This window comes from Gopherus evgoodei, unplaced genomic scaffold (genome assembly GCF_007399415.2).
Source record: "Gopherus evgoodei ecotype Sinaloan lineage unplaced genomic scaffold, rGopEvg1_v1.p scaffold_40_arrow_ctg1, whole genome shotgun sequence".
NCBI classification, from domain to species: Eukaryota; Metazoa; Chordata; order Testudines; family Testudinidae; genus Gopherus; species Gopherus evgoodei.
The window spans coordinates 3,208,925-3,231,010 of record NW_022060061.1 but is presented as its reverse complement, the minus strand read 5'-3'; the positions used below and the strand labels follow the sequence as shown (position 1 = coordinate 3,231,010).

Below are 22,086 nucleotides of genomic sequence, written 5' to 3'. Positions count from 1 at the left end.
AAGCCAGACAAGTACGGAGTGGAAATAGCAGTGCCAAGTTTGCCCAGCGAGAGGGGTGAACCCCTGGAGCAGCCTCCCACGGAGCAAGACAGGCTGTGCAGCAGCGTGGAGATTTCACATCCAGATGGGGGCGTTGTCTTTCTAAATGTGCCAGTCTAGCTCAACCACAAGATATGGGATGGATCGGCGAACCGCCAGTGGAGTTCTCTGGCCTGGTCTATCCAGCGGTGGGACTAGAGCAGGGGGGTCTCAAACTTCATTGCACCGCAACCCCCTTCTGACAATAAAAATTACTGCACAACCCGGGGAGGGGGAACTGAAGCCTGAGCCTGCCCGAGCCCCATGGACCCAGGTGAGGGAGGGAAGGGATAGCAGGACAAAGCTGAAGTCCCAGGTGGGGAGCCTGTAACCTGAGTCCCAACATGCAGGGCTGAAACCCTCAGGCTCGGCCTTGGGTGGTGGCGCTCGGACTTTGGCCCTGGGCCCCAGCAAGTCTAAGCCAGCCCTGGCGACCCCATTAAAATGGGCTTGCGACCCACTTGTGGGTCCCGACCCACAGTTTGAGAACCGCTGGACTAGATGATCCAATGGGCTCTGAAACTTTATGAATCTCTCAAAGCCTGTGAACCGATGAGCACATGAGATGCCCCGAAACTGATCCTCCTCTCGACCCAGTCAAATGCTTTTCTGAGCCAATGAGTGAATCACTCCTGTATTTCTGGTCAGGGTGGGGGTTTGTTTTCGCCACCCTCCCCGGGATCCTCAGAAATGCTTTTGTGCCACTTCCATAGACCGGTTTCTCATTTGTGTTGTGCCTTGCGCAACGAGATTGAGCCAAGCCTGGAGCTCCCAGGCATGACTATGATACGGACAATAAATCAGTAAGAAATGTTCACGCGCTGCCAAAGTTTTTCAGCCCAAAACCAAGGGGAAGGAGGAACTCACGGCTTTTTTTCAAAACTATGGAATTGGGTGTAAATGGAAGTAATGGCAAGATGAAGCATGTTTCCCTGGATAAAATCAGTTGTGTTTCCGGTTAGTTTGGGGTGTTTTTTAAATCCTCTTCTAATTTTTTTTCCTTGCTTTTCTCCGCTAGGTTTTATTTTTCTTGTTGTTTTGGTTTTTTTTGTTTTTTTGTTTGTTTTTTGTTTTTTGTGGGTTTTTTTGTCATAAAATGTTAAATAAAAAAATATCCTCGGTAACAATCGTGAGTGCTCACACACACACCCTTCCCCACTTTGGAAAAGAAAACCATCATTTCCATTTCTCGGCCCTGAGCTGGGCAATCACAGAACCTCATTGTTCAAAACAAAAAAGATTTTGTGTGTGTGTGTGTATGTGTGTGTGTGCGTGTGTGTGTGTGTCTGTGTGTGTTTGTGTGTGTGTGTGAAGTTCAAGAATCCCAGTAAAAATTCCCAGCGAGGTTGGTTTTTTTCCCCTTTTTTATAAAAATAAATTTTTTTCCCATTTTTTTGTTGGTTTTTATTATTTCCATTTTCAGCCTTTTCTATTATTATTATTATTTATTTTATTTCATTTGTTCGTTCACGAGCTGCGAGAGGAAGCCCCCCCTTTCCCTCTCACTCCCACCCCTTTTTGGCAACAAAAAAACAACCCTTCTCTAGGAAATAAATTAACGGGGGGCTGGAAGGGGAGGTTGAGGGGGCGGGTAACTTTCTCTTGATTTTCAAATGGGTTCAATCCATTTATTTAAACATCTCTTTGTGCCTCGCCCCCCCTCCCCATTTTGCTTGGGGCAGTTTTGGAACGAAAGCAGTCACAAGCTGAAGACTGCCTGGCGGGGTGGGGCTGCGGCAGGGAAAGGGCTAATGCTGGATGGGGATTGGGGCTCTTTAGGGGGTGCAGGGAGCAAGGAGGGATCCAATTTCTAAACCAATTCAGCAGCCTACATTTCAATGAGACGCAGGCCACTATGGCTCAGACGCAGGCCGCTACGGCTCAGCGCCGCCAAGGGTGTCAAAGGGGGTTAGGCACCTAAAGGCAGGTGCCTAACCGCAGATCCCCAAAGGCACTGACGCTACGGACCTAACTCCCACTGACATCAAACCCCCGCCAAGCGCCGCTCTGCAGCGAGTCGCGGCCCCTGAGCCTCGGCCCTGGGAGTGCGGTTCTGATGGGTCAACCCGAGGATCTGATACCACCGCCCAGTCGCTCCTCCTGGACTGCGCAAATTTCCAGCAGCCGACGCATGCGTGAGCCACCCATGGGGGGGCTTCTCCCCACGGCCCCCGGAAACGCCAGCCCCCAAGGAATGAGCATGCAGTGCAGTGAACGACGCCGGTAGCAAAAGGAGGATGCATGGATGCCGTTGGAGCCAAGCGGGTTTGAGGGGGCCCATGGGGGGGGTATCAGCTGTGGGCCCTGAACCCAGGTCCTTGCATTGTAAACATGGGCTGCTACCCGCCCCCCAGCTGTTAGCCAAGTAGGTGTGGGCTCCTCCACCTCTGTGTGTGATCCAGCCACCACTAGAGGGCGACAGAGCCCCACACTGAGTGGGCGTGGCCCACCCGCCAAGTGGGTGTGGCATTCACAGAATGGGCGTGGCTTCACACCAAGTGGGTGGGGCTTATACGAGCACCCTGTTTTTGGCGCTTAGCACCCACTGGATCCTTTGGCCGATCTGACCCTTTGCCAGGGCCGTGCTGTCGGGGGGGGGTAGGGCTGAAGGAGACGCATGCCTGGATTTTAAAGACACAGTCACCCCTCCCCGCCTCCCCCCCACACACACACACACCGGCCTTGCCAGGCTCGGAGCTGTAGTCTCAAGCCCCAGCTGGAGTCACACGAGCCAAGTGACCAGCACCGATCCTCCGAGTCTGCCCCTCAGCCCGCCCCAGCTGGGTGAAAGCAGCAGTCAGTTTTGCAATGGCAGACGGCACCACGGTGACACAGTGAGAACATGCCCCACGGCCCCTCCCCGACAGCCAGGCTGGGACCCCCTGTTCTGATGGTGGGGGGGGAGTCATATCTTGGGGCGCCTCCAGCCAGTGCCATCTCATCCTTCTGCCCCCCCACCCCAAGTGCTCCTGGATGGATCCTGGTTAGTTTCAAAGCCCCAGTCCCCCTTCACCTCTGGGGCAGCCCCACAGCCGGGAGGCTTGGGGCCCCGGTTGGATCAGGGGGTGGGGGCTCAGGGGAGCATTTTCCCCCCAGCAACTCAACAGCAGCAACCCATCCCCTCCCCATCCCAGCCCCCCACCCAGCACTAATTGGGAATAGCAGCCCCTGCCCCCAATAAGGTCTCACCCATCTGCCCACGCAGCCCAGAGACGCTTGCTGATCACAGCTGGGGGCCTGCCAGGAATCCCCTCCCTGCAAAATTGGGTTGGAGAAAATCCCAGGGGAAGAGATGGGGGGACAATGTTGGGAGGGGACCCTCAGGACAAGTGTGGGGCAGTTGGTGTGGGGGAACCTCAGGATGGCTGTCAGGGGGGCCAGGATGTGGGAGGAGGGCCGGGGGCACCCCAAAACGGAGGGGACATTGGAATTCAGTGCATAACAGGAGGTCCCCTCTCATGCCCCCGCTGGGGTCCTCGCGACGCCGTGGGGCACAGTTGTGGGGGAGGAGCACGGGGGGGTCAGGCTTACGTTTGCCTCGCCTGCGGGTGGGTGTGGGACCCTGGCACCCCCCTCGCTGTCTCGTCACGGCTCCCACGGCGGCTTCTTCCTCCTCACCAAGGCTGCGAGGCGCTCGCTTCCTTCCGCTCCCCCACGGGGGGCATCGTGCGCCAGCTGGGGGTGGCTCGCCATGGGGCTGGGAGGGGGACGGTGCCCATCACGGGGTGGGGGGGATGGTGCCTGCCATGGGGTGGGAGGTTCTGGGGGGGCTTGTCTCTCTTTCCATCAGGTCGGGGTGTCGGGGGGGGGCTGCCCAGTCTCTGCCACGGCTCCTCTCTCCTGCCCTCGGGTCGGGCTCAGGCTCAGGGCTTGTGCTGTTTGCTGGTCTTGAAGGAGACCTGCAGGATGCGGTCGCCCAGCCGGTAGCCGTTGAGGCTGGCGATGGCCATGGCCGCCTCCTCGTAGTTGGTCATGGTGACGAAGCCGAAGCCCTTGCACTTGTTGGTGGCGAAGTCGCGGATCACCTTGACGTTGGTGACGGCGCCGAAGGGCCCGAAGAGCTGCCACAGGACGCTCTCGTCCGCCTCCGGAGACAGGTTGTAGACGAAGATGCACCAGCCGCCGCTGGAGGCGCCTGTCAGGTTGACACCCGCCAGACTGGTCATGCTGTCGATGGTGATGGGCGAGAACCTGGAGATTAAGGACAGAGGACTACCTTGGGCGTAACGCGGGCGTCGGCGCGGCGGGAGCACAGCGCCCACCTGCCCTGGGCTTGGGGAACGGGGACCAACCCACCCGCTCTGGGCACGGGGAGCGGGGAATCACCCACCCGCCCTGGGCACGGGGAGCGGGGACCAACCCACCCATCCTGGGCATGGAGAGCGGGGAATCACCCATCCGTCCTGGGCACGGGGAGCGTGGAATCACCCACCCGCCCTGGGCACGGGGAGCGGGGAATCACCCATCCGTCCTGGGCACGGGGAGCGTGGAATCACCCACCCGCCCTGGGCACGGGGAGCGGGGACCAACCCACCCATCCTGGGCATGGAGAGCGGGGAATCACCTATCCATCCTGGGCACGGGGAGCGTGGAATCACCCACCCGCCCTGGGCACGGGGAGCGGGGAATCACTCATCCGTCCTGGGCACGGGGAGCGTGGAATCACCCACCCGCCCTGGGCACGGGGAGCGGGGAATCACCCACCCGCCCTGGGCACGGGGAGCGGGGACCAACCCACCCATCCTGGGCATGGAGAGCGGGGAATCACCCATCCGTCCTGGGCACGGGGAGCGTGGAATCACCCACCCACCCTGGGCACGGGGAGCGGGGACCAACCCACCCGCCCTGGGTACGGGGAGTGGGAAATCACCCGCCCGCCCTGGGCACGGGGAGCGGGGACCAACCCACCCGCCCTGGGCATGGAGAGCGGGGAATCACCCACCCGCCCTGGGCACGGGGAGCAGGGACCAACCCACCCGTCCTGGGCACGGGGAGCGGGGAATCACCCACCCGCCCTGAGCACGGGGAGCGGGGACCTACTCACCCACCCTGGGCACAGGGGAGTGGGAATTGCCCTGGGCACAGGGAGCAGGGACCTACCCACCTTCCCTGGGCACGGGGAGTGGGGAATCGCCGTGGGCACAGGGAGTGGGGAATCGCCCTTGGCACAGGGAGCGGGGACCCAACCACCTGCCCTGGGCATGGGGAGCGGGGTCCTTCCTGGGCCACCACCCCAGGCCTGGGTGCGGGAGGCCCTACACTCTAGCCAGCCACCAAGCTCAGCTCCGGGGGGCAGGGGTTGCAGGGAGGCTGCTCCCCAGGACAACAGAGCCTGGGGCCTGGATTCGAACCCACTCTCACCTGCAGTGCCCTCCGCTCCTCCCCCACAACAATTCCATTTGGGGGGCGTGGCCAGACCAGGATTTGAGCCTCTCCCATCCCCCCCACGCCGCCCGGGGCATGGGCGGCTCTGGCTTGCGCTGCCCTTACCATGAATCAGGTTCATCTCCCTCCTCTGCCCCAGACTCCCGGGTGACCCTCTCTGGGCCTCAGTTTCCCCATGTGAGCAATGGGGATAATGATCCTTCCTGGCTCTATTTCAATTGTAAAGTCTTGGAGGCAGGGACTGTCTGTCCCTGGGTCTGGGCAGCACCCGACACAACAGGGGCCCGGATCTTGTTTGGGGTCTGGGGGGGCCTGGATCTCAGTCGGAATCTCTCAGCCCAATAACAAAAGCAGGTGTGTTTGCTGCTGGGGGATCTGCACAGGTTCCCCCCCCATCACCACCCCCCTGCCGGCCAGGCTCTGAAGAGTGTTGAACCCCAACTCAAGAGAGAGAATAATCAAGTGACACGTCCCATGTGCCCCTCTGCCTGACTCCCAAGGCCCTGACACCCCCCGGGGGGGCAGGGGTGGGTGGGCATTCTGCACTGGCCAATGTTCCCATGCTGGAGGGGGCGGGGGTTGGGATTATGATTTCAAAGAAGTCGCCGCAGAATCGACCCCTAAAGAAGGTTTTTCCTTTCCACCATCAGGCCCGAAATGGAAGCAGGAAACTGGCATCCTGCTGGCCAGGATCCTCCCCCATGCCCCCCGAGTCACGCAGGGAAGGGCCCCAGGGGAGATGGGGGAGGTGGGGGCGTCTCTGCTGTCAGGGGGCCTTGGGGAGGGGATGGGAAGTGGGGGGGGGGCTGGTTAATTCTCAGTGCTGGCGGCTGGGGCTGGGGGGCAGCGGCAGGCTGGGGGGGGCTCGTTACCTCTTAACGCCGTAGGCCATGTTTAGCAAATTGTCCAGCCTGTGGGAGGAAGAGGGAGAGGAGAGGAGAGGCCCCGGTTAGTAGCTGACCCGGTACAGCGGGGAGGGGGGCCCTGCGAGGTCACCTGGCTCGGTTATGGGGCAGGAAAGGATATGGGGGGTGCGACACCAGCTGCATTGCACATGTGAGTGCACCCGGCTGCGTGATGGCTGCACAGCACGTGTTTGCACGGCAACCGCATCACTCGTGTCAGTGCACCTGGGTGTACAGTGCACCTGGGCGTGGCAGATGCATTGCAGGTCAGAGTGCACATGCATGCACGAGGGCTGTGTGGCACGGTTAAATGCACACACATGCACGAGGGCTGTGTGGCACGAATAAATGCACACGCATGCACGAGGGCTGTGTAGCATGGGTAAATGCACACACATGCACAGTGGCTCTGTTGCATGTGTTACACATGTGCCTGGAAGCATGTTGCATGAATGTTCCATGTAGCACATGCTTCGTTCATGAAGGGGTGTGTGCTTCACGCACATGCATGTTGCCTGGCCACGTGTGTATTCGTGGCAGTTCGCACATGCAGGCTCAGAAGCTGTGCAGAAGGCATTGAATCACACGGTACGCTACATGTGGCTGCTCAGAAGAGACACATCCAACATGCATGTCATGTGTGCGACACGTGGCATTGCAGTGTGTGGAATAGCCCACATACCCCTCTGCATGCATGAGGCAGGCATGATGTACATGGACATTGCTGGATGCACATGCATGTTGTGTGTAATTTTTTTCTCACACTCAGGCCAGCAACCCCCGTGGACACAAACACGTCCGACCGGCTCGGCCATATGTGGCACACACAGGGCAGGACACGGGTCACGCATGTGCGGCGGCTCTGCCCTCAAGGCTGTGTACACACCGCAGTCCTGGCTTGTGGGGGGAGGAGTTCGGTTCTATTATACCGTTGGGGGGTAATTTTAAAGCTGGAGGGTTAACTAGACAAGGAGAGTGGGCTCGGTGCCAGAACGGACCCTGGCTGGAGAAAATGGGGCGCTGAGGGGGATGGGCCCCTGTCTGGGGGTACAGGACTGGCTGTTTGCGGGGGGGGTCACATCCCAATGTGGGGGGGGGGCTCAGAGCCCCTCGTTCACAGGCCGCAGTAACTATATGTGAACACGTAAAAAGGGGGGGAATCTAGTGAGACTGGGGGGGAGGGGATTATGGCTGCCATGGCAACCCAGCCACCAGTCCATCCCTGACCCCCCCATGCACCCAGTAGGCCCCCCTCTTCCCACTCCCTCTTGTGGTTGAGAAAGTTGAGGTCCCTGAATCGCCGGCATCCCAAGAATGGTCCCGTCCCACCCCCCACACTGCCCATCGAGCCATGGTACCCAGTAGTGAGATGCAGCCACCTCTGGGGTGGGGCAGGGGATTGGTTCTACAGGGATCCCTTGAGTCCCTGCCCAGGGTGCCCAAGATACCACCGGTTACCTGCCTTCCAGAGGGGCAGATACGGCCAACAGCATCCCAGCTGCCCCCTTCCTTCCTGCCCCACAGAGCCAGAGCCCCCCGCCAGCCGGCGTGAACGGCCATCGCTCCTTTGACACCTGGGGATCCAGCCCCATGGCTGGGATGCAGCCCCCTCTGGGGTGGGGGCTGGTTTTCCAGCCAATGCCGCACAATGGACAGAGCCAGGCCATGAGGGAGGAGCCCGGCCCTGGCAGGAGTTCGGGGCAGGACGGGATTTCGGCTAGGACGCCTGGGCTCACGCCCCCGACCCAAGCTACTAAGAACTGAGGTTTATTTCTCCTCTGCAAGGCGGTGCCTCCCCCCGCCCAGCACCTAGCACCCCCCCAGCCTCCAATTCAACCCCTTGGGCTGGGTGGGGGGGGTGTCTCCCTTCCAAGTCCTAGCCATGGCCTAGCCCTGCTTAGCGCTGTGGGGACCGGGCCCCACGGGTCCCGGACAGTTCACACCTCTGCGATGGAGCAGCCCCAGGTGGGGGCAGAGAGCGAGAGGTGACGGGGAGCCCCCCCAGCCCCAGCAGAGACAGAGGGGAGGGGGTGCCCGGGGGAGAGGTACCCAGGGGCCATTTCACAGACCCCGAGTTCGTCATTGGGCAACCAGGGCTCACGGTGCTGTACACAGGAGATGGGCGGGGCTATTGGCAAAGGGGAGGGGCAGGAACAAAGGAGGTGGGGCTACTAGTGTAAGGGGTGGGGCCAATGGTAAAAGGGGACAAAAGGGGAAATGTTAATACAACAAGGGGAGGAGTCAGGAGCAAAGGGGGAGGAGTTACTAGTGAAATGGGAGGAGCTAACGAGAGGGGCTGAGAAATGTGCTAATAGTAAAGGAGACGGGGCACAAAGGGGAGGGGCCAGGAAAAGGAGGCGGGGTTACTGGTTAAGGGGGAGGTGCTAACAGTAGAAGGGCGGGGCCATGGCCAAAGGGGCGGGGCTCCCAGGAGGAGGGGCGGGGCTGGGGCCCAGCGGCGTCGCACCTGAAGCGCTGGGTCTGGTGGTGCAGCGGCCCCGTGTAGCGCCGCGCCGTGGTCTGGTACAGGTGGCTCAGCAGCGCCTGGCCCGTCTTCTGGCTGGGGTTGTTGGCGAACTTGACGGTGATGGGCTCGCTGGCGCCCAGCGGCTTCTGCCCGTTCAGCCCCTTGATGGCCTCCTCCGCCTCTATCCTCTTGTCGAAGCGGATGAAGCCCACCCCTCGGGAGACGCCTGGGGGGAGCACAGCCAGGTCAGGGGGGCTGGGCGGGCCTTAGCGTGGCGCCGAGGGGCACCATGGGGCAGTGGCCTGTAGGGTCAATAGCAGGCCCTGTGGGGCAGGGGCCAGAGTGGGGCTTGGTAGGGGGCACCATGAGTCAAGGGGAGTCATTAGGGGGTGTAATGGGGCAGGGGGCCAGAGTAGGGCTTGGCAGGGGGTGCCATGGGGCAAGGGGCCAAGGGAGTCATTAGGGGGTGCCATGGGGCAGGGGGCCAGGGTGGGGCTTGGCACTGGGTGCCATGGGGCAGAGAGCAGAGCAGGGGGTCAGTGAGGGGCACTGTGAGAAGGGAGCAGGAGGAAGCCATGGGGCAAGGAGTGGGGCAGGGGTCAGTGGGGATGCTGTGCTGCAGGGAGCAGAAGGGCCAGTATGGGGTGCCATGGGGGAGGGGGCCAGGGTGAGGCTTGGTAGGGGGTGCCGTGGGGAAGAGACGGGAGCAGGGGGGTCTGTAGGGAGTCAGTGAGGGGTGCCACAGGGCAGGGAGTGGGGCAGGGGTCAGTAGGGGGCATTGTGCTGCAGGGAGCAGGGGAGTCAGTTGGAGGTGCCGTGGGGGGGCTCCATGGGGCAGGGAGTCAGCACAACAGGGTAGGGGGTTCTGAGGACTCATGGCTGCTTTTCACAGCAGCCTGGAGCCAGCAAGATGAGGATCGTGCCCCCCCTCCCCCATTTGGGCCAAATCAGAGCCCTGGGCCCCTGCAGCACTGACCCCCACCACCCCAGTCCATCAGTCTCCAGGCCCCACGGTCCCTCAGACCCAGATGGGTCTGATCCAGGGGGCCTGGGAGGGGCCGGAGCTGGATGCCACTGAAGTCACCGGGCCCCATTGATCGAGCACCCTGGAGAGAACCCCGGAGTCCGGCTCCCAGCCCCCCCCCCCGGAGCAGGGGGCTCCCGGCCCCTACCGGTGACCTGGTCCACCAGGATGCGGGAGGTGATGATGCGGCCGTACTGCGAGAAGAGCTGTTCCATCTCCTTCTGGCTCATGCTCTTGGGCAGGCCGCTCACGTACAGGTTGGCGTCGCGGATGGAGGCCGAGCTGGGCCGGGCGTAGGAGACCTTGGGGGGTGGGAAGGGGTAAGACGGGGGCTGCGGGGAGACAGGTGGGGCCAATTCCTTCCCCCCTCCCCTCCCAGGAGTCCTGACTCTCAGCCCCCTGCTCTAACCACTAGGCCCCGCTCCAACCTGGGGATAGAACTCAGGCGTCCTGGCTCCCAGCCCCCTGCTCTAACCACTAGGCCCCGCTCCAAGCTGGGGATAGAACTCAGGCGTCCTGGCTCCCAGCCCCCTGCTCTAACCACTAGGCCCCACTCCAAGCTCTGAGCTGGGGTCAGGGGCAGGATCTGTGGTGCTTCCTCCCCCCGCCCAACTCCATGGGTCTGTCTGTCACTGGGGGACTTACCTGGCTACCCCGAACCCCTCCCTGTCCTTGAATCCAACCGGCTCCATCCCCCCCATCCCCTTCTCCCCCCTCACCTCATCCCGGCCCCCACTCGCCGCCTCCTCCCCAGGCCCGGCCCCCCGCTCACCTTGATGGTTTTCATCTGCAGTTTCAGTCCATTCAGGGTGTTAATCGCTTTGTCCGCATCATTCGGGTCCACGTAATTCACGAACCCGTAACCTAAACTCTGCCCTGGGGGTGGGGAGAGACGTGAGTGGGGGGCACAGAGCCCCCTCCCCTCACCCACACAGCACTGCCAGTGCCCCTCACTCCCGACCCACAGTCCCTGCCAGCCCAGCCCTGGGCTCCCCCACAGCTCTACTGGTGCCCCTCACTCCTGACCCACAGCCCCTGCTAGCCCGGCCCTCGGCTCCCCTGAGCTCTGCCGGTGCCCCTCACTCCCGACCCGCAGCCCCTGCTAGCCCAGCCCTGCCCCACACTCCGGGCTCTGCTGGTGCCCCTCACTCCCGACTCACAGCCCCTGCCTTCCCAGCCCTGCCCCCCCCTAGCGCTGCCGGTGCTCCTCACTCTCGACCCGTAGCCCCTGTACCTGTGATCTTGTCCCGGACCAGCTTGCAGGACTCGATCTCCCCAATGCTGCCGAAGAGGCTCTTGAATTCCTCCTGCGTCATGTTCTGGGGCAGGTAGTTGACGATGAGGTTGGTTTTGCTGTCGTCGGCCGCTCCGTTGGCGCTCAGGGGCGGCCCGTTGGGGAGGCCGCTGTTACTGGTGGGGCCGTTGGACACCTGGGTCTCCATGGTGCTGATTATCTGCTGGAGACAAGAGGGGGCAGGAGGTGATCGCTCTGCAGGATGGGGGCTCTGGGTGGGGCAGGGGGTGATTGCTCTGCAGGCCGGGGGCGCTGAGTGGGGCAGGGGGTGCTAGGTGGGGTCATGGGGCACTGTGGGGGTAAAAGGGGTGGGTACTGCTTGGGGGAGGGGGGCTGTGTGGGACGGGGGTGATGGATGGGGTTAGGGGGTTCCACGTGGGGTAGGGACGCTGTGTGGGGAGAGGGGACTGATCCAAGGGGGCACTCCATGGGGTTGGGGAGACTCTCCAAGGGGGGTATCTGGCAGGATGCCCTGGGGTTTGCTGCCACCCTGATGGGTCGCCGAGCGTCCTGGCATTGGGGTTGGTTCAGCCCCAGGGGGTGCCATGGACAGATGCCCTCCTACCCGCGCTCAGGGAAAAGCCAAGGGACCAGGGGAACCCGTCCAGGCTGCCAAATCCGGAGCCCTTGAAACCCGGGGATGGCGGGACCAAGCCCTGGAGGGCAGACAGCCAGGCTGGGGGGCCCAGACAGACACACAAACAGGCCGAGGGGGACAGGCGGCCAGCCCAGGGGGAGGGGGGAACAGACAGCCTGACTGGGGGGAAGGGACAGACAGGCTGGGAGAAGAGATGGCCAGACCAGGGAGGGTGGACAGACAAACAGGCTGGGAAGGGGGGACAGATGGCTGGGCCGAGGGACAGACAGACGGTCGGGGGGCAGATGGCTGCACCAGAGAGGGGGGACAGACAGACGGGCTGGGAAGGGGGAACATACAGGCGGTGGGTGGACAGACAGGCCAAGGAGAGACAGGCGGCTGGGCCGAGGCAGGGGACAGACAGACGGGGGGACAGACGGGCAGGGGGACAGACAGATGGGCGGGGGGACAGACAGACGAGTAAGGGGACAGATAGACGGGAGGGGAGGGACAGACGGGCTGAGTACAGACAGTCCCAGCTACTCTAACATTCTGGGGAGCCAAGCCCCCAAATGTCCCCCGCCTCCCTTGCCCAGGGCAAGAGCCACCCCCCCACACCCATGCACTCCCTGCAGCTGAGCCCCTTCCCCACCCCTCCTGGAAACAATGGGGATCCTGCTCCGACCCCCACCCTGGCCTGTTTTTTTTCTGCCCCCTCCAATGCACGAACCCCGAATCAGCCGCCCCCCCTTCCCAACACCCCCATTCCAGTCCTGGACTTTCTCTTAACCCTCCCTCGGCCGCCCGCATCCCCCCCAAGGATCCTCCAGGCCCGGCTGCCCCAGGACGCCCCATCAGACCCTCCCCTTGAGACACTTATCCACCTTCCAAAGCCTTTGCCCACCCGGCTCCTCCAGGGGCCCCAGATCTGCCTCCCCTCGGTGGCCAGAAACCTCCCCATGTCCAGCCTCGGTCTGTCCCCATTTGCTCGTGCCTGCCTCCTGGCTCCCCCCCGGGGTGTAGACGGAGCGCTCAGCTCCCTGGCAGCCTGCGTCCGGCCAGGCGGAGCAATCACAGTGCTGTCAGCACTGCCCTGGCTGCAGGGAAGGTGCCTTGCGTTGACAGCCAGCAGCTCTAGCCTGACCTCCAGGCAGTTCCATCCCCCAGATGCCCCGTGCAGGGCCCCAGGATCTCACTAAACCAGCCTCGGGCAGAGACCGGGGGAGCCAGGTGCCCCGACACCCCTGCGATGGCAGGGAATTGATTCACTGAGACATGCCCAGATACTCCAAGCCCCATGCTGCAGAGGAAGGCGAAAACCCACACCCCATGACCCCCAATTTCTGCCAATCTGACCTGAGGAAATTCTTCCCTGCCCCTAATCGGACAGTCAGTCTGACCCTAGGCAAGCTCCACCAACCAGAGGATGCTTCTCTGGCCAAGCTCTGATGCTCCGGAGGAAGGCAGGGGCATGGGGGGGAGAGACAGGCTCCATCTGCCCAGTTGTGCACTGTGGGGGAAGGGACATCCCTTCCTGACCCCGCAGGCAACCGGCTGCAGCCCTGAAGCATGAGGTTGGATTCCAGCCTTAAAGCCTGCGGAGGGCAATGCAGAGATTCCTCTTCTCCTCGTGGTCTGTGATGAAAGGGGATGAACAGTGGGGCTGATAGATTCCAAGCCGGAGGGGACCTCCATGACCAGCTGCCCCTCCCCCAGGCTGTAGAATCGCTCCCAGAAGTGGGAGATCATCTTTCAAAACCCTCCAAGCGATGATGAGTCCAGCCCCGCCCTGGGGAATCACTCCGCCGTGTCATCACCTCCCTGTGTCTTATTCCAGGGTCAGATTTATCTACCTTCAACTCCCAGCCAGCCCTTGTCAGCCAGACTGAAAAGCCCTCGCGGCATCGCCAACGACCCTTTAGTCGTCCATGGGCCTGCTCCACAGTCTGTTGCCTGCCCCTGTGGCTGTCCTGCCACCCACATGACATGTGGCTTTGTGAGTCCAGGAAACGCAGGGCAGATCCCAGGAGGCGATTCCCATACAGGGGTCATTGCCGCCCCTCTGGTGAGACCGGGCCAGGGGGGAATGACCCTGCCTGCAACTTGTCCGAAAGTCCCGAAAGACATGAGAGGCCCTTCTGATCAGCCAATGTTAATGTCGGTGAAAAGCCCCCAGTGATGCAGAACCCCAGAAACATCCCCCTTTCTCAGCGGCAAGGCAGGGGGGCAGCAGGATCGGGGTGTGTGATTTGGGGAGCCTGTTGCCTCAAACCCATCCCTCGTTTCCTGCGTGCAGCCGGGAGGTGCGATTCCGGCAGCAGGAGATGGCCAGTGGCCGTGTGCCCCTGGGTGCCGAGTGCCCCCACTGGTGAGCTGCCCTCATTGAGTCAACAGCGAGGACAAGCCCAGCGCACGGATCCAAGACTGGGCCCCAAAATTCAGTAGCCAGATCAGCGCCACAAACCAATCCCAGCTCCTTCCGCTGCCCTGGGGATGCCTGCAGCGGCCGGTCAATTTCAGCCACGGCTGTATCAGCCTCTCCCCCTCGGTTCTGGAAGTTCCCTGGCAGCTCCGTCAGGGACCCATGGGCCCGATCCGACCTGTGCCGCAGCCGCGCGTCTGAGGGAGGAGAGGCTGGAAAGAGGCGCCGCAAAGCGGGTATCAGGCTGGAACAGAGGGACCCCAAATTCCTACAAACTCTGCCTGCTAACGGTTGCAGCATAGACTCGGGCTGAGAGCCCTTGGCCAAAAATGGCACCGTTTAACCCAAGAGCGTTAAGCTACACGAGGTCTTTTCCTTCCAACACACGAGTGTCCGTCCCCATGTGGCATCCCCAGGAGCAGGGCCTTTCAGTTCACCCCCCGCCTTAATCCGAAGTCGCCCCCCGCCTTAATCCGGTGTAGACGAGGCTGGGTCTGCATCCGAGGCCTTTGCCAGCACAGAGGGCCTGGCAAAGTGCCCCTAGCAGGGACGCAGCTGGGGGGACAGCGCTCTCCCCAGCACCCCCAGGGTTTTTGCTGGCTCGGCTGGGTGAGTCGGGAACGAGCTTTTGCACACTCCCGACTGAGCAGCTCTCTCCCCTGTGCAGCCGGCCCCGGGCGTGTCTGGGATAGCGAGAAAATCAGACCCCCCCTCAAGCTGCACGGTTCTACCCAGCGAATCCTGTGTCCACCCGGCCTCACACGCCACCCCCGCCCCGCAGCTTAGGGCCCAAAGGGGCTGGGGAGTTTTGCCAAGATCACGCCTCTCCCAGAAGCTGCAAAAAGCCTCACGAGGGACACTAGTGACGCCCCCAGACCCCTACCCCCCCCCCCGGCCTAGGACTTTCTAATTGATCAGAAGAAGCAACCACAGCGCCTCCTAGACCCAGGCAGGGGTGTTGGGGGTACAACCAACTGCAAGGGGAGAGTGCCCCCTACTGACCCCCCCACTCCCTGCAGTACAGTGCCCCCTAGTGTCCCACCAACACCCTGCCTGCCAGTGACCCCTCCACCCCCACCGCGCCAACACCCCACCTGCCAGTGACCCCTCCACCCCCACCCCGCCAACACCCTACCCCCAGGGACCCCCCCCAACACCCCGCCTGCCAGCAACCCCTCCATCCCACCCTGCCAACACCCTAACCCCAGGAACCCCTCTGCCCCCACCCCGCCAACACCCTGCCCCCCAGAGACCCCTCCACCACCACCACCCCGCCAACACCGCGCCGGCCAGCGACCCCTCCACCCCCACCACCATGTCCCCCAGGGACCCCTCCGCCCCCACCCTGCTCCATGAGTGGCTCCTGCAGCTGCTCTGGGGTGGCCGTCAGCTCCTTGTGGGGTTATTGATCCGTCCATCGATCTCAACATTATCCCTCGCCCCAGGCCAGACACCGAATCCATCGGCAGCGAACTGCCAGCCAGATTGCACCCGGCAACGCTCCTCAGTCCCGACCCGCAGCCCCCTCCTGTCCCGGCCCAGGGCCCCCCCATAGCTCCCCCAATGCTCCTCAGTCCAGACCCGCAGCCCGCTCCTGTCCCGGCCCAGGGCCCCCCACAATGCTCCTCAGTCCTGACCCGCAGCCCCCTCCTGTCCCGGCCCAGGGCCACCCACAGCTCCCCCCATGCTCCTCAGTCCCAACCCACAGCCCCCTCCTGACCCGGCCCAGGGCTCCCCCACAGCTCCCCCCATGCTCCTCAGTCCCGCCCCGCAGCCCCCTCCTGTCCCGGCCCAGGGCCCCCCACAGCTCCCCCCATGCTCCTCAGTCCCAACCCACAGCCCCCTCCTGACCCGGCCCAGGGCACCCCCATAGCTCCCCCAATGCTCCTCAGTCCCGACCCGCAGCCCCCTCCTGTCCCGGCCCAGGGCTCCCCCACAGCTCCCCCCATGCTCCTCAGTCCCAACCCACAGCCCCCTCCTGACCCGGCCCAGGGCTCCCCCACAGCTCCCCCCATGCTCCTCAGTCCCGACCCGCAGCCCCCTCCTGATCCGGCCCAGGGCTCCCCCACAGCTCCCCCCATGCTCCTCAGTCCCGACCTGCAGCCCCCTCCTGTCCCAGCCCAGGGCTCCCCCAATGCTCCTCAGTCCCACCCCACAGCTCCCTCCTGTCCCGGCCCAGGGCTCCCCCACAGCTCCCCCCATGCTCCTCAGTCCCACCCCGCAGCCCCCTCCTGTCCCGGCCCAGGGCTCCCCCAATGCTCCTCAGTCCCACCCCACAGCCCCCTCCTGTCCCAGCCCAGGGCTCCCCCAACACTCCTCACTCCCGACCCGCAGCCCCCTCTTGTCCCGGCCCAGGGCCCCCCACAGCTCCCCCCATGCTCCTCAGTCCCAACCCACAGCCCCCTCCTGTCCCGGCCCCAGGCTCTCCGCCTTGGTGCTGGAAGGCAGGAGATCTGCCTGGGGTTCCTATGAGTCCCCCCAGCACCCTGGGAACTAGAAGCCCCTCCGTAGCCCCCCATCCACTGGGAGCTCATTCCCAGATTGTGACATGGGGCTGGGTTGGCTGGGTCCCTCCTCCCACCACCCTCAGATTGAGGCCCAGCCAGACCTGTGCAAACCCACCTGGATGCTCCCCTCCCCTGAGGGCCTGGGCCCCAGGGATTGTGGGGAGTCCCAAATGCAACCTCCTGCCATGTGTTTTTACCCATTGGATCCCCACTTCCCAGTCTGAGCTGAGACAGAACCCAGGAGTCCTGGCTCCCAGCCCCCTCCCCCCCATTCTAACCACAAGACTCCACTTCCGTCCCCAAGCTGGGGCTAGAACCCAGGAGTTCTGGCTCCCAGCCCCACCCACACCTGGTGGACCCCAGACTCCTTCTCCTGGCCTGCCCAGACCGAGTGAGATCACGTATTCTGCCCAGACACCATCGATCCGTTCAGGTCACTCCAGGGTGGGAGGCACTGACACGCCCTGGCTTGGTAGGCAGCCCGGCTGGCCCTTCTCCGGCAGCACCACAGTAACACCTGAACACCGTCTCTAACCCACTCGAAAATCACAGGGACTGATCTCGGCACCGTGGGAAGAGCCCCTGGGATTTGTGGGGAAATCAGAAATCTGGAAGAGGCCAAATGGGGGACGCACGGAGCCCCTGGCATGGGAAAAGTGGGGGTTCCTGGTATGGAGGGGGTCTTGGGGGCACACAGTGCCCCTGGCATGGAGCCAATAGGAGTTGGGGAGCAGAGAGAACCCACCTCCCAGCACAGCTGGTAGCACCCGGCAGCAGGGGGAGTCAGCAGAAGAGCTCTGCATGGGCTGGATGGATAGATAGATTAGATTAGCTAGAGGGTGCGTATGGAGATTAGATAGATAGATAGATAGATAGATAGATAGATAGATAGAGGGGGTGTGTAGGGATAGATAGATAGATAGATAGATAGATAGATAGATAGATAGATAGATAGATAGATAGATAGAGGGGGTGTGTAGGGATAGATGGATAGATAGAGGGGGTGTATGGGGATAGATAGATAGATAGATAGATAGATAGATAGATAGATAGATAGATAGATAGATAGATAGATAGAGGGGGTGTGTAGGGATAGATAGATAGATAGATAGAGGGGGTGTGTAGGGATAGATAGATAGATAGATAGATAGATAGATAGATAGATAGATAGATAGATAGATAGATAGATAGATAGATAGATAGATAGATGTCAGTGGCTGGGGACAGACAGATGGGCCAGGCCGGGGATGGAGGGATGGGGGGAGCGGTAGAAGCCGCCCCCCTTTGGGGCCCTGCCATTGTCCTCGCTCCCCGGCCCCGCCTGGCTTGGGCAGCTGCGTCCCCGGGTGGGCGGCGGGGCCGTCCCCTGCCACGGCGCAGCCGGCCGCGGTCTCAGTTGCAGGCTGCGGCCCAGCTTAGCCGGGCTAAGCCCCTAATTAGGATGATCCCCCGGCTCCATCCGCCTTAACACCACACAACGAGCTTAGCCCCCCCTTCCCCCGCAAACATATGTCATGGGGCGGGGGGGGGCTGCACTGAGACACACACCCAGGGCCTGATCCCCCCCCGGACCCCTTTCCCACATGACAGCCATCTGCCCAGCCCGCGGGCCCCAGTTGCCGCAGCAACCGTCTTCTCAGCAACCGCTTGGCAACAGAGACGCCATCCCCTAATCCGGTTTGGCCGGAGCGGGTGTGGGGATGCTGATGCCCCCCCCCCGGCCCTCCAAAGCCCTCCCCCGCATCATCACCCTGCAGAGAGACCAGCCCCCCTGGGAGGTCTACAGGGTATCCCCAAACCTCGTCCCACCTACTCCTCCCCTCCCCCTGCCATAGGCTCCCTACAAAGCCCTATAGAAGGGATCAGCCCCTTCATCTGCTGCTCTATGGCCCCTGGGGGTGTCTCTAGGAGGGGTGGAATTCCCTGTTCAATTCTATAGGGGATCTTGAGATACAGAAGGGAAGAAATTCTCTCCTCAGTGCTATGGGGTCTCTAAATACCTATGGAAGGGACAGAAGCCTCTAATTCCATAGGGGGTCTGTAGATACCTATCGAAGGGATAGAAACCCTGATTCAATTCAGTAGGGCAGGGACTCTACCTATAGCGGGAGAGAATCGTTGATTACATTCTAAAACACCTATAGAAAATCCTCCAGGTTTCTGGGAACCCTGCTCCTCTTCTAGGGAAGCCCCAGGAAGTTCTATAGGGGCATTTCCCACGAGGGTAAAATTCTATAGGTGCATTTTCAAGTGGAAAAAACACCGCCCGGTTCAGGGCAGTCTGCCCAGAAGGAAGCCTGGGAGCCCTGGGCCTGCCAGCCCCGGTGTGCCCGGCTCAGGGCAGTGTGCCCAGCGGGACGACCGGGAGCCCTGGGCCTGCCAGCCCCGGTGTGCCCAGCTCAGGGCAGTCTGCCTGGAAGCCCTGGGCCTGGTAGCCCTGGTGTGCCCGGCTCAGGGCAGTCTGCCCAGCAGGAAGCCTGGGAGCCCTGGGCCTGCCAGCCCCAGTGTGCCCGGCTCAGGGCAGTCTGTCCAGCGGGACGACCGGGAGCCCTGGGCCTGCCAGCCCCGGTGTGCCCGGCTCAGGGCAGTCTGCCCAGCGGGACGACCGGGAGCCCTGAGCCTGCCAGCCCCGGTGTGCCCAGCTCAGGGCAGTCTGCCCAGCGGGATGCCTGGGAGCCCTGGGCCTGCCAGGCCCGGTGTGCCCGGCTCAGGGCAGTCTGCCCAGCGGGACGACCGGGAGCCCTGGGCCTGCCAGCCCCGGTGTGCCCAGCTCAGGGCAGTCTGCCCGGAAGCCCTGAGCCTGCCAGCCCCGGTGTGCCCAGCTCAGGGCAGTCTGCCCGGAAGCCCTGGGCCTGGTAGCCCCGGTGTGCCCGGCTCAGGGCAGTCTGCCCAGTGGGATGACCGGGAGCCCTGGGCCTGCCAGGCCTGGTGTGCCCGGCTCAGGGCAGTCTGCCCAGCGGGGTGCCTGGGAGCCCTGGGTCTGCCAGCCCCGGTGTGCCTGGCTCAGGGCAGTCTGCCCAGTGGGATGACCGGGAGCCCTGGGCCTGCCAGGCCCGGTGTGCCCGGCTCAGGGCAGTCTGCCCAGTGGGATGACCGGGAGCCCTGGGCCTGCCAGGCCCGGTGTGCCCGGCTCAGGGCAGTCTGCCCAGCGGGATGCCTGGGAGCCCTGGGCCTGCCAGGCCCGGTGTGCCCGGCTCAGGGCAGTCTGCCCAGCGGGATGCCTGGGAGCCCTGGGCCTGCCAGGCCCGGTGTGCCCGGCTCAGGGCAGTCTGCCCAGCGGGATGCCTGGGAGCCCTGGGTCTGCCAGCCCCTGTGTGCCCGGCTCAGGGCAGTCTGCCCAGCAGCCCTGGGCCTGCCAGCCCCGGTGTGCCCAGCTCAGAGCAGTCTGCCCAGCGGGACACCTGAGAACCCTGGACCTGCCAGCCCCAGTGTGCCCGGCTCAGGGCAGTCTGCCCGGTGGGACACCCAGGAACTCTGGGCCTGCCAGCCCCGGTGTGTCCGGCTCAGGGAAGCGCAGGGCCGGCTCCAGGCACCAGCCCAGCAAGCAGCTGCTTGGGGCGGACAATGGCAAGGGGCGGCACGTCCAGGTCTTTGGTGGCAATTCGGCAGCAGGTCCCTCACTCCCTCTGGGAGCAAAGGACCAGCCGCCGAATTGCCGCCAAAGACTGAAGCGGCGGCATTAGAGTTGCTGATTGCGATTGCGGCTTTTTTTGCCCTTGTTTTCTTTTTGCTGCTTGGGGCAGCAAAACCCTGGAGCCGGCCCTGGGTCAGCGTGCCCAGCTGGCTGTGGAGGAGCTGGGTGGGTTAGCTGGTTTCATCCAAGTTCTGCCAAGTTTCTGGAGGACATTGTCATCCTCACAATACTTAGGGGGAAACTGAGGCCCAAAAGCAAGTAAGTGATTTTCGTAGATGTATCACACAGCAAATCTGAATAACAACCCTCCCCTGTAACCACTAGACACCACTCCCATCACATAGCTGGGACTAGAACCCAGACATCCTGATTTCTCCCCTGCCCCTGCTCTAACCACTAGATCACACTCCCCTCCCACAGCTGGGGATAGATCTAGGTGTCCATATTCTCCCTTAGCCCCATCCCCAGGGCTGGGCCCAGAACCCAGGCGTTCTAACCATTGATCCCCTTTAAAAGCCACAATCGCAGTTTTGCCAGCACCAGCAATGTTTGATGTTTCTCCAGCTGCTCGAGTCATAGGGCTGACGAGGGAATCCCAGCTTTCACAGCCATCAAAAAGCCTTTGCAGGTGCAGAGATAAGCTTGACAACCTGCCTCCTAAAGGCTCAGAACGCAGACTGAATATACCCCAAATGGACTGACTTATTTTATTTTTTCTTAAATCTTATGATTTTTGAAGATAATCTCAAGATTTAAAAAAAACAACACTGATATCCCCATTCCCCAGCTGGAGAAGTCACCATGTGGCTGTGGCAGGTGCATGATAGTTGTGGGACCATCCTCCATCAAGGGTCATTTAAAATCAAGTCCTGGTGCTCAGCCTCCCCCCTGCTCTAACCACTAGACCCCACTCCCCTCCCAGAGACAGAACCAGGAGTCCTGGCTCCCAGCTCCCCCCCACACTCTAACCACTACACCACACTCCCCACTCAGAGCCAAAACCCAAGAGTCCTAGCTCCCCCCCCTGCTCTAACCACTACACTCCCTTCCCCTCCGCTCCCAGCGCTGGGGATAGAACCCAGGAGTCCTGACCCCGGGCCTGTCCTCCCTCACCCGTCTCCGCAGCAAAGCAAGTCATCCATGGCATGATAATCCTCCATTGTGTACCAGGCAAGGAGGCAAGAGAGGAGCGAAACGCCGCCTCCCCTTCCCCCACGCAGAGACAAACCCAGCACACACAATGCTGGCCCCAGGCCCTGTGGACAATGGGGCATTGAGCGCCCAGGCGACAGGAGGCACCGGGCTGCCAGCCACGGAGCGCTGCTATTCTCCCACACATCCACCTCCCCCCTCGTGCGCCCCACCGCCCCCCCATGTCAGGGGAGCTCTACAGCACAGGGAGAGAATCAGCGAGAGAACGAGACAGGTCGGGGTGGCTAAGCTGGCATGTTAGTGATGTGGCTGGGGGTCAGGGCTCCTGGATCTGCGAGGGGAAGGGAGTCTGGGGGTCACGGGGAGGCCTGGGAGCCAGGACGCCTGGTTTCTGGTCCTGTGTCTGGAAGGGCAGTAGCACCTAGTGGGGAGGATACAGAGACAGGGAGCCAGGACACCTGGGTTCTAGCCCTTATGCTGAGGCCTAGGATAGTCCACTGGGATCAATCCACTTTCCCCCGTTCAGATCTCCCCAAGTGCACCCAGCACATGGCGGGCAGGATTAGAGGGTGCTATTGGCTTGCTGCCTTAGGGTAGCACATAGAGGCCCCAGCCCAGATCAGGGTCCTGTTGTGCCGGGC

The 22,086-nt window shown here is 62.3% G+C and overlaps 1 protein-coding gene across 6 annotated transcripts in view; it reads right to left on the bottom strand.

Annotated features, from left to right (window-relative positions):
• Positions 1–3,201: 3,201 nt before the first annotated feature.
• ELAVL3 (ELAV like RNA binding protein 3) overlaps positions 3,202–22,086 on the bottom strand; it is a 42,906-nt gene continuing 24,021 nt past the window's right edge. For 2 of the 6 annotated variants that reach the window (XM_030546076.1, XM_030546075.1), the window contains exons 3-8: positions 11,094–11,316; positions 10,632–10,735; positions 10,008–10,161; positions 8,836–9,061; positions 6,336–6,374; positions 3,202–4,290 (exon numbers count right to left, since the gene is read on the bottom strand). In XM_030546076.1, the coding sequence (XP_030401936.1) occupies positions 3,942–4,290; positions 6,336–6,374; positions 8,836–9,061; positions 10,008–10,161; positions 10,632–10,735; positions 11,094–11,316 (1,095 nt within the window). In that variant the 3' untranslated portion in view covers positions 3,202–3,941. The remainder of the gene's footprint in view (positions 4,291–6,335; positions 6,375–8,835; positions 9,062–10,007; positions 10,162–10,631; positions 10,736–11,093; positions 11,317–22,086) is intronic. The other 4 variants (XM_030546077.1, XM_030546081.1, XM_030546078.1 and 1 more) reach the window with 4 other exon arrangements.